General features: G+C 46.4%; 1 protein-coding gene across 6 annotated transcripts in view; it reads left to right on the forward strand.

Moving 5' to 3' along the window:
• dgkza (diacylglycerol kinase, zeta a) overlaps positions 1-18,542 on the forward strand; it is a 92,123-nt gene that overhangs the window by 26,423 nt on the left and 47,158 nt on the right. For all 6 annotated transcript variants that reach the window (XM_030360589.1, XM_030360587.1, XM_030360588.1 and 3 more), the window contains 15 exons: positions 3,416-3,472; positions 3,677-3,745; positions 3,897-3,968; positions 5,360-5,476; positions 5,843-5,914; positions 7,616-7,714; positions 9,469-9,551; positions 11,191-11,251; positions 11,620-11,733; positions 12,169-12,357; positions 12,723-12,801; positions 13,224-13,279; positions 14,189-14,251; positions 16,722-16,795; positions 17,100-17,211. In XM_030360589.1, coding sequence (XP_030216449.1) covers positions 3,416-3,472; positions 3,677-3,745; positions 3,897-3,968; positions 5,360-5,476; positions 5,843-5,914; positions 7,616-7,714; positions 9,469-9,551; positions 11,191-11,251; positions 11,620-11,733; positions 12,169-12,357; positions 12,723-12,801; positions 13,224-13,279; positions 14,189-14,251; positions 16,722-16,795; positions 17,100-17,211 — 1,317 coding nt within the window. The remainder of the gene's footprint in view (positions 1-3,415; positions 3,473-3,676; positions 3,746-3,896; positions 3,969-5,359; positions 5,477-5,842; positions 5,915-7,615; positions 7,715-9,468; positions 9,552-11,190; positions 11,252-11,619; positions 11,734-12,168; positions 12,358-12,722; positions 12,802-13,223; positions 13,280-14,188; positions 14,252-16,721; positions 16,796-17,099; positions 17,212-18,542) is intronic.

Genomic DNA, 18,542 nt, shown 5'->3' on the forward strand with positions numbered 1-18,542 from the left:
TCGGAGAGGTGTGCTCAGGCCACGGTACAGACGCTCCTGAGCCGACACGCGTACACGCACGGCTACGCAACCTGAGCTGGATGACGTATAGTCCATGCGACCCTTCTACCACATTAAACAATAAACATGATGACAAGCGGTTCACGTCGGCGCGATAGTGAAGTTGAGTTTTTGATCAAAAAATCCCCCGTTCGTCACAGCGCCGGCTTTCTTGGTTCACCGGAGAAGGCGAAGCTACGCAGGGAGTCAAGACCTCTTTAGAACAATTTGCATACTCCTAAATGTTTTTATTTTTTTATGAATGAAGACACCCGCATGCAAGAATAAGTTCACGTCTGAGTGTAGGCGACTAACTATTTACCAGTGCAAAAACGCCAACATATTCTTTTATGTTGACAAAAGCCTCGTCAGGACAGTTCCTCTGTGTCTCTCTTGTAGATCGCACCATCTTTCAACGTCTTTGTTTAGTACGACTGCATCACCTTCTCTCACATGATCAGCAGCTCGTGGATTTCACTTTCTCTCAAGTTAGAAGTTAACTGCTCATGATCAAAACCCTTGCTTTGTCTCTGTGGAGACAGCGCACCACTATCCAAGCCCCCCCCCCCCCCCTTAAAGTAATGTAAATATTAAATGTCCCATGACATGGCTATTTTATGTATTCTTTAATATAGGTATTAGTGGGCAACTAACACAGTATTCAAAGACGTTCCCGAAATTCAGCCGTGGTGCAGAGTTACAGCCACTCCGAGCCAGTCGCACATTGAGCTTCCCCCAAATGCGCTGTTTCGGTGGGCGTGTCAAGGAGGAGGGTGGGGGTGTGGCCCTGAGCAGCTTGCAGCCACGGTACCATGCGCTCTGTTTACAGTGGATGTATCGCAATGGCGAGGCGCACACAGCCTTTAGCCGTGTTCTGTAAATATTCTAGAACACACGGGAGTCCTGGAGCTCCATATCTAAATATTATCATATAGCCTACCCAGATATCTATATCATATAATATATATTATCACGGCCAAAAGCTGTGTGAGCCGATATTATGAATCTCAAACGACCGCGTTGGGTTCTCCGACGTTCCTGGTTCTTCAACGTCCACATCAATGTGAATACACACACACTGTAACTTTGGCTTTGACTCCCTCAAGAACATGAACCACGACAAGGAGGAGAAAGGGATCTTTGCCGGGCAGCGCTTATGCACCTCCGCCTCCGGCGGTGGTCCCTCAGCGGGGCACAAGCGGGAGACATTCGCCGCCAACAATCCCCTTCTCCTCCATGTCGTGGTTCATGTTCTTGAGGGAGTCAAAGCCAAAGTTCCTTCCCCCCAATTCATTCTCAACCTTGGCTGAGATAACCCCCAATACGAGTCTCGTTGTAGAAATACCAGAGACGAGAGTCCGACGTGTTATGCGCCATCACACCAACAGCAGAACGGTTATCCAAATAACAAGGAAGTGTACAACACTTGCGTTACAGTCCTGGAGCTCTATATCTAAATAATATCATATAATACATAGATATCTATATCATATAACATATTGTGTGCGCCTCCAGACGATATTATGAATCACAAACGACTTTGTCGGGTTCTGCGACGTCTCTGGTTCTTCCACTTTCACATCAACCTGAAGTCGATTGAACCGCACGCTGCCTGCTGCCGGCTGCCCGCTGCCGGGCGATGGTGCCTCGCGGCAACCGGCGGCATGGTGCAGTTCATGCACTTCAGCGAGTCAAACCAAAGTTCCTTTCCCCCAATTCCTTCTCAACCATGGCTCAGATAACCCCCACGACAGTCTCGTTTTGGAAATACAAGACACGTCAAAGAACCGACAAGAAACACTTGCGTTACAGTGTGTGTATTCACACACACACACATGTGGCGCTCGCACGGTCGAGTCTCATTGGCGGGCCAACGTCTCTGGGCGGGCCAGGCAGAGTAAGGGGAGGAGCTGAGATTCCTGATGACGTCATGAGTACAGACATTCCAAATCAGCGCACTTGAGCCTCAGTTTTTTCAAAGGCGAGCAGAACAGCTAGTGCTAGTTTTACACCAAACGCAAGTTTTAGCCGTTGGGGGACCATATGCAGGCTAGGGGAACTCATATTTATGTTAGAAAACCTCACAAAGTGAGATTTTCATGTCAATGGACCTTTAACGTAAGGCTTGGCTTGGAAGTCTAATCAAGCGTATGGTGTGAGGCGCGGGTCTAAAGGTCGGTGTTGCTCACTGGATGGGGGGATGACTTTGTGGAAGAACGCTGCATCACTTCCTCCCGTGTGGTCTGGTGATCATTGAGTTCTCCCATTTCAGTGCGCAGAGATAAAGACATAATAGACAAAGGCATTGACCTTCACACGCAGGGCGTTTATCAGACACTTTGATCCAGAGCGACTTACAATAAGAACATGAGTCTTTAGAAAGAGAAACAACGATATATCTCTGTGGGTGCAGTGAGGATGTTCATAGAACCAGGGGCCAACACTAACCATCACTAGGTTAACCCATTCAGCAGCGCTAACTATCACTAGGTTAACCCATTCAACAGCACTAACCATCACTAGGTTAACCCATTCAACAACACTAACCATCACTAGGTTAACCCATTCAACAGCGCTAACCATAACTAGGTTAACCCATTCAACAACACTAACCATCACTAGGTTAACCCATTCAACAGCGCTAACCATCACTAGGTTAACTCATTCAACAACACTAACCATCACTAGGTTAACCCATTCAACAACACTAACCATCACTAGGTTAACCCATTCAACAACACTAACCATCACTAGGTTAACCCATTCAACAGCGCTAACCATCACTAGGTTAACCCATTCAACAACATTAACCATCACTAGGTTAACCCATTCAACAACACTAACCATCACTAGGTTAACCCACTCAACAGCGCTAACCATCACTAGGTTAACCCATTCAACAACACTAACCATCACTAGGTTAACCCATTCAACAGCGCTAACCATCACTAGGTTAACCCATTCAACAACGCTAACCATCACTAGGTTAACCCATTCAACAGCGCTAACCATCACTAGGTTAACCCATTCAACAGCGCTAACCATCACTAGGTTAACCCATTCAACAGCACTAACCATCACTAGGTTAACCCATTCAACAACACTAACCATCACTAGGTTAGCCAGTTCAACAACACTAACCATCACTAGGTTAACCCATTCAACAACACTAACCATCAATAGGTTAACTCATTCCCGCACACAACACAGATAGCTAGGGTAAGATGCTACACCATGCTAAGTGCTGTTTTTAAATGCAAGGATCCATGGGGATTATTGATCAGATGGTCAGTGTGGATGGGTTGTTGATTATTGATGGTATGAGTCTCTGTGTTCTGACCCCCTGTCCCCCTCTCTCTGTGACCTCTGACCCCAGATCAGCTTCCGGTGCAAGCCGTCCTTCAGGGAGTGGGGCCCGCGCAACTTTAGGGAGGTGAGTCCTCAGAGCCCGCCCCCGCCCCGCAACATGGCGTTACCACGGAGACACGTCCGGTGGTCGCCGGAGCTCCACTCTGCTGTTTGACGCTATTTTGAAAGTTTCTTCATTAGTAACGTTTGTTTTGGAGTCATGATTAAAGTAGTAATATGTGTGTGTGTGTGTGTGTGTGTCTGTGTGTGTGTGTGTGTGTGTTTCCAGCCCGTTGCGGTGCGCCATCACTGGGTCCATCGAAGGCGACAGGAGGGAAAATGTAAACAATGTGGAAAGGTAAACAAATCATAATAATTATACAGGTGTTTATTAATAGATTAGTAAATTGATTTATTAAAGGTATATCATATTGTTGATAGTAGTATGACAGTATCATCATAGTAACACGGCCGGTCCTTTAACGAGTCGTTGCATCGTCTTCTCTCAGGGCTTCCAGCAGAAGTTTGCGTTCCACAGTAAGGAGATCGTGGCTATCAGCTGCTCCTGGTGCAAACAGGCGGTAAGTCTGCAGGCAGGTTGAGTCAGAACACAACAGTGTTTTGAATGTCTGTTTCTGTAAATGTCCTGACTGTCTGTATCTGTGAATGTCTGTTTCTGTAAATGTCCTGACTGTCTGTATCTGTGAACGTCTGTTGCTGTAAATGTCCTTACTGTCTGTATCTGCGAACGTCTGTTTCTGTAAATGTCTTTACTGTCTGTATCTGTGAACGTCTGTTTCTGTAAATGTCCTTACCGTCTGTATCTGTGAACGTCTGTTTCTGTGAATGTCTTTAACTGTTTTTGTAAACATCTGTTTCTGTAAATGTCTGTTTCTGTAAAGGACCTAAACGTCTGTTTCTGTGAACGTGTGTTTCTGTAAACATCTGTCTCTGTATATGTCTGTGACTGTAAATGTCCTAAACGTCTGTTTCTGTAAACATCTGTCTCTGTCAATGTCTGTTTCTGTAAATGTCTGTTTCTGTAAAAGTTCTAAACGTCTGTTTCTGTGAACGTTTGTTTCTGTAAAAATCTCTCTGTAAATGTCTGTTTCTGTAAACATCTGTTTCTGTAAATATCTGTTTCTGTAAAAGTCCTAAACGTCTGTTTCTGTGAACGGTTATTTCTGTAAACATCTGTCTGTAAATGTCTGTTACTGTAAATGTCCTAAACGTCTGTTTCTGTGAACGTCTGTTTCTGTAAACATCCTAAACGTCTGTTTCTGTAAACATCTGTCTCTGTCAATGACTGTTTCTGTAAATGTCCTAAATGTCTGTTTCTGTGAACGTCTGTTTCTGTAAACATCCTAAAAGTCTGTTTCTGTGAACGTCTGTTTCTGTCCATTTGTGTCTGTATTCTTCCGGTCTGTTCCATTATCACAACAAGGTGTCCTGCTTCATGTCTTTCAATGTACTGAACGTCTGTTTCTGTAAACATCCTAAACGTCTGTTTCTGTAAACATCTGTCTATGTCAATGTCTGTTTTATGTAAATGTCTGTTTCTGTAAATATCTGTTTCTGTAAAAGTCCTAAACGTCTGTTTCTGTGAACGGTTATTTCTGTAAACATCTGTCTGTAAATGTCTGTTACTGTAAATGTCCTAAACGTCTGTTTCTGTGAACGTCTGTTTCTGTAAACATCCTAAAAGTCTGTTTCTGTAAACATCTGTCTCTGTCCATTTGTGTCTGTATTCTTCCGGTCTGTTCCATTATCACAACAAGGGGTCCTGCTTCATGTCTTTTAACGTCTGTTTCTCTAAACGTCTGTTTCTATAAACGTCCTAAACGTCTGTTTCTGTAAACGTCTGTTTCCGTTTATGTCCTGATTGTCTGTTTCTCTAAACGTCTGTTTCGATAAACGTCCTAAACGTCTGTTTCTGTGAACGTCTGTTTCTGTATTTTTCGCTCTGTTCCAGTACCACAACAAGGTCAGCTGCTTCATGCTCCAGAGGATCGAGGAGGCGTGTCCTGTGGGCGCCCACGCCGCCCTCGTGGTCCCGCCCACCTGGATCACACGGGTCCGACGGCACCAGGTAACCAGGACGGCCGTCTTCTCGACGCCTTCCAAAGAGTCCAGCTTTAGATGGACCGTCTCAAGTCTGACGTCAGACCAGCTCGGCCCCAGGCGTTTCACGTCTTGTCTCTTCGCGTTTGTTTCGGCCACTAACGTCGCTGGAGGAGTAGTTTTCTGGGACGAACGTGGCCAATCGACCGGACGCTGTAGTTAAACCCTCAATAACCCTTACCCCTATCCCTTAACATCTAAAGTTAATACGTTTAATAACCTTATATTCTATCCTGCTCAGAAAGTGTGTAAATTCAAATTCAAGGTCAAATTTGGATTGAAATCATTAGACGTTCATGTGTTCATAATCTTCATCTGTTCACTCTGTCATCAGGCGTCCACCAAGGCCAACAAGAAGAAGAAGAGGACCTCCTTCAAACGAAAGAGCAGCAAGAAGGGAATGGAGGTCAGTCCTCACTAGGGGTGGGAATCTCTTGGCACCTCACGATTCGATTCCGATTATGAGGTCAACGATTCGATTTTGAAGCGATTATCGATGCATCTTGATGCAATCATTTTTTTTTATGTACATCTCCCTGCGTGATTTTCAAAAATATATATATGCATCTGGGTTAGCTACTCAGAGTTTGCTTATCACTTCCTACTTTTGTGATGATCATTAAAGACATCAACAGATTAATTAACTTATCTAATATTTCATAAGAGAGAAAGCTTTTGTCACAAATATGACTTTCTATGAACAATGCAATAATCAATGCAGCTTGCATTATGACACTATGGAAGCATGCAAAAAATAGGTTTCAGTTTTATTTTCTTTCTAATCTTTATTTTCTATGACATTAAAGGAAAAGCTGCTCTTGAATTAGAAGGAGTTCTTGTGTCTGGCTGTGAGTTTGCGTGAATGCTATGCGTAGGCTGAATCGCAATCGTGTCAAGACAAATCAGATTGGCCAATACACACTGAAGACGAATTCAATAATTTTAAAATTACGAAAATTATCACTCTCTGACGAACAGAATGTTGCAGCAGGCAAAAAAAAAAAGGAAAGAAAACGTTTTTTATTTAATTCCGTTTATTAATTTATCTACATCAAGACAGAATCGTTCTAGCGAGAATCAAGATGCATCGAAGAATCGATTATTTTTCCCACCCCTAGTCCTCACCCTGTAATAACGGGGCCCTTACCCTGTCACCGACACGGCCCTCACCCTGTCATAACGAAGCCATCACTCTGTCATCCACACAGCCCTCACCCTGTCACCGACACGGCCCTCAACACAGCCTTCAACCTGTCATATCACAGCCCTCACCCTGTTATTTCACAACCCTCACCCTTTTATAAAGCGGCCCTCATCCTGTCATATCACGGCCCTCACCTTGTCATAACACAGCACTCGCCCTGTCACAGACACGGCCTTCAACACAGCCCTCACCCTGTCATCCACACAGCCCTCACCCTATCATAACAGCCATCACCCTGTCATCCACACATCCCTCACCCTGTCACTGACACGGCCCTCACTCTGTCATAACACAGCCCTCACCCTGTCACTGACAGTGACCCTCACCCTGTCACCGACAGTGACCCTCACCCTGTCATAACACAGCCCTCACCCTGTCACTGACAGTGACCCTCACCCTGTCACCGACAGTGACCCTCACCCTGTCATATCACAGCCCTCACCCTGTCAACGACACAGCCCTCACCCTGTTATAACACTGACCTCACCCTGTAATAATACAGCCCTCAACCTGTCATATCAGAGCCCTCACCCTGTCACCAACATGGCCCTCACCCTGACACCAACACGGCCCTCACCCTGTCACCAACATAGCCCTCACCCTGACACCAACACGGCCCTCACCCTCACACCAACACGGTCCTCACCCTGTCACCAACACAGGCCTCACCCTGTCACCAACACAGCCCTCACCCTGTCACCAACACGGTCCTCACCCTGTTACCAACACAGCCCTCACCCTGTCACCAACCCAGCCCTCACCCTGTCACCAACACGGCCTTCACCCTGTCACCAACACGGGCCTAATCTTTAACACAGCCTTCAAAGGCCCTCACCATGTCACAGACTGTTTGGACATTCACCGACTCATCATGCGGTGATGAACCCTGTGCTCTCTCTCCAGGAGGGGCGGTCCTGGCGGCCCTTCGTCATCCGACCAATCCCCTCCCCTCTGATGAAGCCTCTGCTCGTCTTCGTCAACCCCAAGAGTGGGGGGAACCAGGTAACACCCAGAACCAGATTATATAGAACCAGGTAGGACGTAGAACCAGGTTATATAGAACCAGGTAGGACGTAGAACCAGATTATGTGGAACCAGGTAACACCTAGAACCAGATTATATAGAACCAGGTAACATCTACAACCAGGTTATATAGAACCAGGTAGGACGTAGAACCAGGTAACACCTAGAACCAGGTTATATAGAACCAGGTAACATCTAGAACCAGATTGTATAGAACCAGGTAGGACGTAGAACCAGGTTATATAGAACCAGGTAACACCTAGAACCAGGTTATATAGAACCAGGTAACACGTAGAACCATCTAGAACCTATAATACCAGGTTATGTAGAACCAGGTAGGACGTAGAACCAGGTAGGACGTAGAACCAGGTTATATAGAACCAGGTAAAACGTAGAACCAGATTATATAGAACCAGGTAACATCTAGAACCAGATTAAAGGACAATTCCGGTATTATGATCATTGAGCCCCCTTTCTGGTTTGTTTAGGATGAAATAGAGTGGGTGACACCGAAATTTGAACTATTAGTCCTTTCTCGGGTATTTGGCTCATTTTGAATCGCTCCTGCCTGCTTCACAATGGTTGTCTGTGTGCATACACAAACCTGTCAACCCAGCAACCCTAACATTCGTTTTCAAAAATGTGCAAGTAACCGAGTGGTTAGTGGCATTTGTGAAGTTTAAAAAAAAAATATCGGCGCAATATATGGTTTCCATCCGTGTTAGTTGCTAATTGGAACTATTTTTTCAGATACCTCACAACCGCATATAAACTTCCGCACAAGGTCCCACTCCGTGCAGCACCTACTTTCGACTTCCGTCGGCATCTACCTGCACTTCCCACAGGCACGCCACCAATTTCCCGTGATCCTGGGGACCGCTTCAGCCGGAGCTTCAGGCGCCTCCGTAGCCCTAGCCTCCATCTCACGTAGCTCCTCTTGGGTGAATTCTGGTTCAAAACGATGTCCTCTGCCGTCAAACTCAAAATCGAGTGCGTCCTCCAGAAGCCACCTTTCATAATCCATTTCAGTGATTTTCTATGTGATTTCCCTAATCCGAGGTGCTCACGGTACAAGACTTCAAACCAACGTAAACAGCCCACCTTTCCGGTTCGGCGGACTAATATCAACGTGCAGTAATGAGTCTTCCAACTGAAACCAACTGCCGATAAATGTGCAATAAAACACGACAGAAACCATATATTGCGCCGATATATATTTTTTTAACTTCACGAATGCCACTAACCACTCGGTTACTTGCACATTTTTGAAAACGAACGTTTAGGGTTGCTGGGTTGACAGGTTTGTGTATGCACACAGACAACCATTGTGAAGCAGGCAGGAGGGATTCAAAATGAGCCAAATACCCGAGAAAGGACTAATAGTTCAAATTTCGGTGTCACCCACTCTATTTCATCCTAAACAAACCAGAAAGGGGGCTCAATGATCAAAATACCGGAATTGTCCTTTAAATAGAACCAGGTAACACCTAGAACCAGGTTATATAGAACCAGGTAACACGTAGAACCATCTAGAACCTATAGTACCAGGTTATGTAGAACAAGGTGGGACCTAGAACCATCTAGAACCTATAGAACCATTAACAACCTGGAACCTAGAGAACCAGGTGGGACCTATAGAGCCAGGTTATATAGAACCAGGAATTACCTAGAACCATATTACTGTAGCTATACATGCTGTACTAACTGTATGTGTTGGTGTTTTTCCGTCTCAGGGCACTAAGATCATGCAGTCGTTGATGTGGTACCTCAACCCCCGACAGGTGTTCGACCTGAGCCAGGGGGGGCCCAAGGAGGGGTAGGGGACCCACTCACTACTCACTCACTCACTACTCTCTCACTCACTACTCGCTCACTACTCACTCACTCACTCAAATACACAGGTACTCACGCACGCCCGCACACACAGTCACTCACTTACTCACTCACTCACTCACTCACTCACTCACTCACTCACTCACTCACTCACTCACTCACTCAGACAAGCATACACACTCACACATACAAACACGCGCACACGCAGAAAGGCCCGCATGCTTGTTGAATTGTGACCACGAGGGGAGGCGTCGGACTCACAGACCTCAGGACAGGTTTATACGTAGAGTTCACACTTTCTCTGTAGATATTTAGGACGTTCTGCAAACTGGTCTTCTGGGACCACAGGCCAATCCTAATGATCACGCTGCTGAAAAATCATCTGGACCCATTTCCCCAAACTACACAAATCTGTCTGTCCGTCTGTCCGTCTGTCTGTCCGTCCGTCCGTCCGTGTGTGTGTGTGTGTGGAGATAGGGTCTCTCTCTGAAGGAGGAGATAGGGTCTCTCTCTCTCTGAAGGAGGAGATAGGGTCTCTCTCTCTGGAAGGGGGAGATAGGGTCTCTCTCTGAAGGAGGAGATAGGGTCTCTCTCTCTGAAGGAGGAGATAGGGTCTCTCTCTCTGAAGGAGGAGATAGGGTCTCTCTCTCTGAAGGAGGAGATAGGGTCTCTCTCTGAAGGAGGAGATAGGGTCTCTCTCTCTGAAGGAGGAGATAGGGTCTCTCTCTCTGAAGGAGGAGATAGGGTCTCTCTCTCTGAAAGAGGAGATAGGGTCTCTCTCTCTGAAGGAGGAGATAGGGTCTCTCTCTCTGAAGGAGGAGATAGGGTCTCTCTCTCTGAAGGAGGAGATAGGGTCTCTCTCTCTGAAGGAGGAGATAGGGTCTCTTTCTAAAGGAGGAGATAGGGTCTCTCTCTGAAGGAGGAGATAGGGTCTCTCTCTCTAAAGGAGGAGATACGGTCTCTCTCGAAAGGAGGAGATAGGGTCTCTCTCTGAAGGAGGAGATGGGTCTCTCTCTCTAAAGGAGGAGATACGGTCTAACTCTCTGAAGGAGGAGATACGGTCTCTCTCTAAAGGAGGAGATAGGGTCTCTCTCTAAAGGAGGGGATAGGGTCTCTCTCTAAAGGAGGATATAGGGTCTCTCTCTCTGAAGGAGCTCCACCTCGCCATGAAGCGAGGTGTAGCTCAGAGCTCCACCTCATTAAACCAGGAGTTTTCCCGGTATATTAGGTCAGGGATGTTGTTTTGGAGAGAGAAGCTACAGGCCAACGACTTCAGAGAACCCTTTCATTATTCACAATGGCCCTCACACACACACACACGCACACACACAGAGTTTGGAGATTGAAACCCAGAGCACGTACCTTTTTAGATGTTTGAAGCATTTGTTTGTTTGAAGCGGGTCGACTGATAACCTCAAGGTTGCTGGTTTGATCCCCGGAGTGTGGAGGTGTCCCGGAGCGAGACGCCTGACTGTGTGTGTGTGTGTGTGTGTGTGTGTGTGTGTGTGTGTGTGTGTGTGTGTGTGTGTGTGTGTGTGTGTGTGTGTGTGTGTGTGTGTGTGTGTGTGTGTGTGTGTGTGTGTGTGTGTGTGTGTGTGTGTGTCCGTCCGTCCGTCCTCCAGACTGGAGCTCTACCGTAAGGTGCCAAACCTGAGGATCCTGGCCTGTGGGGGAGACGGGACGGTGAGTACCCCACACATTCACCCATTCACAAACGAATTCACCCATTAATACCCATACACTCATTCATTCACACATCCACCCATCCATACACTCATTCACTCACACATCCACCCATCCATTCACTCACACATCCACCCATCCATTCACTCACACATCCACCCATCCATACACTCATTCACTCACACATCCACCCATCCATTCACTCACACATCCACCCATCCATTCACTCACACATCCACCCATCCATACACTCATTCACTCACACATCCACCCATTAATGCACTCACTCACACACACATTCACCCATGCCCTCATGCTGGTACTCTGGTGTCACTTTGATTGACACCCGTCACTCGTCCCTCTCCCAGGTGGGATGGATCCTGTCCTGTCTCGATGAGCTGGAGGTGAGCCCCCCCCCTCCGGTGGCCATCCTGCCCCTCGGGACGGGGAACGACCTCGCCCGGACCCTCAACTGGGGAGGGGTGAGGCACACACTCTCTCTCCACCCCTGGTTCACACATGGAGCTGAGGGAGGAGGAGTCCCAGAGACGCCTCCCCCTGTATGAATGGGTGAATGAGTGAATGTATGGGGGACTTTGTATGTGTTGGGTGAACGGGTGTGAATGGGCATGTGCCTGGGTGTGTGTGAATTGGGTGTTTGTGTGAATGTTTGTATGAATGAGTGTGTATGTATGATTGTGTATCTGTCAATGTATACGAATGAATATGCATATAAATGTTTGTGTGTGTGAATGTATGTGTTTGTGAAGGGGTGAATTTGTTAATGAAGTGGTGAACGTGTGAATGAATTGATGAATGTCAGGTGATACTAGCGCTCTCAGTCGTCCCAGACTGACCTCTGTTTTTCGACCACCCTCTCACCCTCTCACCCTCTCACCCCTCACCCCCTCAACCAGGGCTACACAGACGAGCCGGTCTCTAAGATCCTCTCCCACGTGGAGGACGGGCTGGTGGTGCAGCTGGACCGCTGGAACCTCCGCATGGAGGCGGGGCCTGGCCCCGGGGGGGCGGGGCCCAGCCAGGGGGGGGCGGGGCCCAACGGAGGCCCGGGGGGCGCGGACCCCGAAGAGCAGCAGGCCGACAAGGTGGGTGAACACCGCTCGATGAAGGGGTGAATTAACACCACTTTAAAGAATACTGCTCTATGACTGGGTGAATGATGACTGCTCTGTGAAGGGGTGAATGGCCACCGCTCTATGAAGGGGTGAATGGCCACCGCTCTATGAAGGGGTGAATGGCCAGCGCTCTATGAAGGGGTTAAAAAGTGCAACTCTATGAAGGGGTTCATGAGTACAGCTCTATTAAGCGGAGAATGAGTATCGTTTTATGAAGGGGTGAATGAACAGCGCTCTATGAAGAGGTGAATGAACACTGCTTTATGAATGTATTAACGAGTACAGCTTTATGAATGGATGAAGGATCTTAATGAATGGATGATGTCTCCTCCCAGCTCCCCATGGACGTTTTCAACAACTACTTCAGCCTGGGCTTCGACGCCCACGTCACCCTGGAGTTCCATGAGTCCCGAGGTAGGTTCTGCTGGTTCCACTGGTTCTACTGGTTCTGGTTCTCCTGGTTCTACTGTTTCCACTGGTTCTGGTTCTTCTGGTTCACGTTCTCCTGGTTCTACTGGTTCTCCTGGTTCTACTGTTTCCACTGGTTCTGGTTCTTCTGGTTCACGTTCTCCTGGTTCTACTGGTTCCACTGGTTCTACTGGTTCACGTTCTCCTGGTTCTACTGGTTCCACTGGTTCTACTGGTTCACGTTCTCCTGGTTCTACTGGTTCCACTGGTTCTAGTTCTACTGATCCTGAGGTGGTTCCACTGGTCCTGGTTCTACTGGTTCACGTTCTCCTGGTTCTACTGGTTCACGTTCTACTGGCTCTACTGGTTCACGTTCTCCTGGTTCTACTGGGTCTACTGGTTCACATTCTCCTGTGTTTCTGTTTCAGAGGCGAACCCTGAGAAGTTCAACAGCCGCTTCAGGAACAAGATGTTCTACGCTGGGGTGAGTTCACTCTATACGCTATAGATCTAGATATACTTTATATATATTTTATACTCTATATACAGGGGTGAGTTCACTTTATATGCTATAGATCTAGATATACTCTATATATATTTTATACTCTATATACAGGGGTGAGTTCACTCTATACTCTATATCTACATACTCTATATATACTTTATACTCTATATACAGGGGTGAGTTCACTCTATACTCTATAAATCTATGTATACTTTATACTCTATATACAGGGGTGAGTTTCACTCTATACTCTATATATCTACATACTCTATATATACTTTATACTCTATATACAGGGGTGAGTTCACTCTATACTCTATATATCTACATACTCTATATATACTTTATTCTCTATATACAGGGGTGAGTTTCACTCTAACTAGTTATACGCTAACCCTACTCTTTACATTCTCTACACTTTAAATACACTCAATATAAACTCTATAGATCCACGTATATATAGATAAAGATAAAGATAGACTTTATTGTCATTGTACAGTCACCTATACAACGAAATTGGGAATATATACTCTATATAAACTCTATAGATCTATATAAACTCTAGATCTCTATATACTCTTAAGATCTCTATATACACTCTATAGATCTATATAAACTCAATAGATCTATGTAAACTCTATAGATCTATAAATACTCTATAGATCTATGTATATACTCTATAGATCTCTATAAACTCTATAGATCTCTATATACTCTATAGATCTATATAAACTCTATAGATCTATGTATATACTCTATAGATCTATGTATATACTCTGGAAGGCGGGGCTCATCTCAGATGTATCTTAGAGGGGGTCTCCTAGTAGGCAGCCTTAGAGAGCGCCTGTTTGAGACCCCCGCTCTAGACTCTCTACGTCTGGTCTGCAGACGGCCTTCTCTGACTTCCTGATGGGCAGTGCCAAGGACCTGTCCAAGCACATCAAGGTGGTGGTGAGTACCGCGTCTCACTCTGTGTGTGTCTCACTCTCTGTGTGTCTCACTCTGCCCTAAGATTGTCTCACTATCAGATTGGATCACTCTCTGCCCTAAGATTGTCTCACTCTCTGCCCTAAGATTGTCTCACTCTCTGTTTGTCTCACTCTCTGCCCTAAGATTGTCTTACTATCAGATTGGATCACTCTCTGCTCTAAGATTGTCTCACTCTCTGTTTGTCTCACTCTCTGCCCTAAGATTGTCTCACTATCAGATTGTCTCACTCTCTGCCCTAAGATTGTCTCACTATCAGATTGGATCACTCTCTGCCCTAAGATTGTCTCACTCTGTTTGTCTCACTCTCTGCCCTAAGATTGTCTCAGTATCAGATTGTCTCACTCTCTGCCCTAAGATTGTCTCACTATCAGATTGTCTCACTCTCTGCCCTAAGATTGTCTCACTATCAGATTGTCTCACTCTCTGCCCTAAGATTGTCTCACTATCAGATTGGATCACTCTCTGCCCTAAGATTGTCTTACTCTATGTCAGGTAGGGCTGCAGGATATATCGGCTATGCACGATATATCGATATAATTTCCTAGGGGATACAAGATTTGACAATATTGTTTATATCGATAAGCGTTAAAATGGTCAGTTTCCCCCTCAAGCGTCTGCAGCGCTTGCCTTGGAGACTGAGCGCGACCCCTCCCCCTCCCCCTCCCACTCTGTCTTTCCAAACGTGCCGTGTGCAAAGACGCCTCATTCCCGCCCCCGCCGCCCCCTCACAACACAACAAGCATGGATGATACCCGTAAAGAAAACGAGACGGCGGCGGGAGACGAAATTGTTTCAAAAAGGAGAATCAACGGCTCCATAATGTGGAAATAGTTCGGGTTTAAAAAAAACAGATGAGCAGCAGCTGCAGGTCATCTGTAGAGAGTGTAGCAAAACCGTTGCGACTAAAAGTGGAAGCACGACAAATCTGTTCCACCATTTACAGCAGCGGCACAAAGTGCAGTATGAGGAATGCGTAAAACTCCGTGGCTGTGCTGCTGCATCAACGGCCGCGACAGTTTCTTCTGCCCCGATACCAGGGCCGGCGCTCGGCAAATGTGTTGGGGGCGCCCTCTGGTGACGCTCTTAATTAATTAATTAAAATATACGAAACAAGCGAAATGAAACCAAACATGTTCCCAAATGGAACGGAGAAGGGAGGGGGCGGGGGATTAAAGTTACGGCGCACTGAAACCCTCACCGTAGTACGCAGGACAATGCGACGAAGCCAATGCTCTTAATGGTAGCTAATGTGTGTAACCTACAGCTTTATATTGTTTTGCATAGGTGGTTATTTTGTGAAGAAGGTGAAAAACGTCCCTTTTTTTTTAAACATGTTCACTCAATTCTGTTGAAAATAACGATAAAAAATCACATGTTGCAGTAATACTGACCTTTTTTTTTAATAAAAGTGCTTGCAACATCTCACATTTGGCTTTTGACTTACAAAAAAAACATCGAACCCACTCTAGAAAATATCGAGATATATATCGTATATCGCCATTCAGCCAAAAAATATCGGGATATCATATTTTGCCCATATCGTGCAGCCCTAATGTCAGGGGTCAGCAACCTTTTCATTATGCAGTGCCAGTTTGACATTTTCTCGTTAATGAGTGTGCCTTAAGCATCAATATATTAAAAATTAAGCTGAATTATGACACAGCGACCAAAAACATTTCCAGAAGACCTGGAATTGTACTATTTCCATATAGTCCACAATCATGCATCAACATCCTAAATGTTTTTTTGGTTGTTATAATTGCAACATGGGCTTACAAATTATAATTACATATGTCCCATCTTAAAACACCATTTTCAGAAACTCATTCAAAAACATATTTGCACTGTGAGAAATGTAAAAAACGAGAATATATGAGAATGTTGGAACCATCCACATCAATATCTTTAAGACATGTACAGCTTTTCAAAACCATGTGAAGGCGATGCATACAGGCCACATGCAACCATATTTTAAATATTTTCTTCTCTATTACTCACAACATAGGTTTAAAAACTATTAATTTATCCCATTTCAGAACACTTCTGTAACTCAATAAATCATGTTTGCACTGGGAGGAAATGCCCAAAACAGAATAAAGTGCAAAAAGAAAATCGGTAGCAATGATTATGCTGCCGCATTGTGCTGTGACATTTTTAATAATAATAATAAAAAATATGAACTTTTTTTTTTATTATTATTTTTAAGTGTGCCAATGACAATGCTGCCCCGTGCCAGTGGTGGCACGAGTGCCTTGGGTTGCAGAGCCCTGGTCTATGTTATAGATTAGTCACTCTCTCTGTTAGCCTCTCTCTATGATTACCTGACTCCCTGGGCTCTGATTGTCTCACTATTTGTCCTATGTTTGTCTCACTCTGATTCTCTCTCTCTCCCTCTGTCTCTGTCTCTGTCTCTCGCTCTGTCTCTCTCCAGTGTGATGGTGTTGACCTGACCTCTAAGATCCAGGATCTTAAACTCCAGTGTCTGGTATTCCTCAACATCCCCAAGTAAGACACACACTCCTACACAAACTTAAACAAACACACTCTCTCTTTGTGTCTCTTTCTCTCTCTTTGTGTCTCTTTCTCTATCCCTCTCTCTGAATGGTTGAATGTGTGTGTATGAATTGGTGAATGTGTGAGTGAACGGGTGAATGTGTGAATACAAATGATGCGTTGATACTTTTCCACTTCTGACCACAAGATGGCAGCAGAGCCACACCTAGCTACTCCGTGGTCCAGTGTGAGTGAAGGATGCTGCTGCTGCCATGGTGACGTGGCGATGCTGTGCTCCCCCCCCCCCCCCCTCTAGGTACTGCGCGGGCACCACCCCCTGGGGTAACCCCGGCGACCACCGCGACTTCGAACCCCAACGACACGACGACGGCTACCTTGAGGTCATTGGCTTCACCATGACGTCCCTGGTAACCATGACGACACTCTGATTGCCGAACTCTCTAGTTTCTGTTAGTCTCACTCTCTGTCCTCTGGCTGTCTCACACTCTGTCCTCTCGCTGTCTCACTCTGTTCTCTGATCGTCTCACGCTCTGTCCTCTGGCTGTCTCACTCTCTGTCCTCTGGCTGTCTCACTCTCTGTCCTCTGATTGTCTCACTCTCTATCCTCTGGCTGTCTCACTCTCTGTCCTCTGGCTGTCTCACTCTCTGTCCTCTGGCTGTCTCACTCTCTGTCCTCTGGCTGTCTCACTCTCTGTCCTCTGGCTGTCTCACTCTCTGTCCTGTGACTCTGTCTCTGGGTACCCTCCCCCCCAACCCCCACTGCCATGGCAACCACAACGCCGCCTCTCCCCCCGTCCCCTGATCTCGGCTCTAGTGGAGGAGAGGTTACCATGGCTACCGCGGTCGGTATCCGGGCTTCAGAGAGAGAGAGCGTAACCGGGCTTAAAAACAAACTTCGCCTAGTTCTGAAAACTGAAAGTTAAACCGTCAGCGGCTCTGTTGGCGTCAGAGATGATTAATTCAAAGGTTCTCTTTGTCTGATCTCTGGCGTCGGTTCAGCCCAGGAGGCAGAGCGGGTCGGCTGGTACCCTGAACTAGTTCGATCCCCGGCTCCTCCTAGCTGAGTGTGGAGGTGTCCCTGAGCGAGACGCCTCACCCTGACTGCTCCTGACCAGCTGACTGTCGCCCTGAGGGGGCGACTACGCCGTCGGGGGCGACTACGCCGTCGGGGGCGACTACGCCGTCGGGGGCGGCTACGCCGTCGGGGTGTGAATGTGAGGGTGAATGGTTGAATTTTTGTATGAATCAGGGATTATAAGGGTGAATGAAAAATGGGTGTATGAATGGGTGAATTGGTGTGTGTATGAACCATGGTGCTCTCCAAGACACGCCCCCTAGCCCGACGAGGAAAGGGGGAAACTTAGGCCCAATCCCATTCCCCCCCCTTCCACCTCCCCCTTCCCCTTGCCCCTCAACAGAGAGGGGTAAAACGTTCCCCTAAGCAATGAGACACCCCTCCATTACGTCGCGTCATCAGCGCTTGAAGCTCGCGGACTGCTACTTCAACAGAGGCCAAGAGAAGGCATGTTTCCGAATGATAACAGCTAGTAGTAATAATAAAATAACAGTGAAGTAAAAGGGCTCAGAAAACGAAAAAAAAAAGGATTCATGACAGCTGCCATATTTGCCTGCCGGCTTTTCCTCAAAAGCCCTCCCTTTTAAAGTGTGGTCCTTTGAAAGCTTTGTTTCAAGGGCTACGTAGCCCTATGTCTTGGCCCTAGCCCTTAACTGCCCTTGA

The sequence above is a fragment of the Gadus morhua genome, chromosome 7 (assembly GCF_902167405.1).
Source record: "Gadus morhua chromosome 7, gadMor3.0, whole genome shotgun sequence".
In the NCBI taxonomy this organism is placed as follows: Eukaryota; Metazoa; Chordata; class Actinopteri; order Gadiformes; family Gadidae; genus Gadus; species Gadus morhua.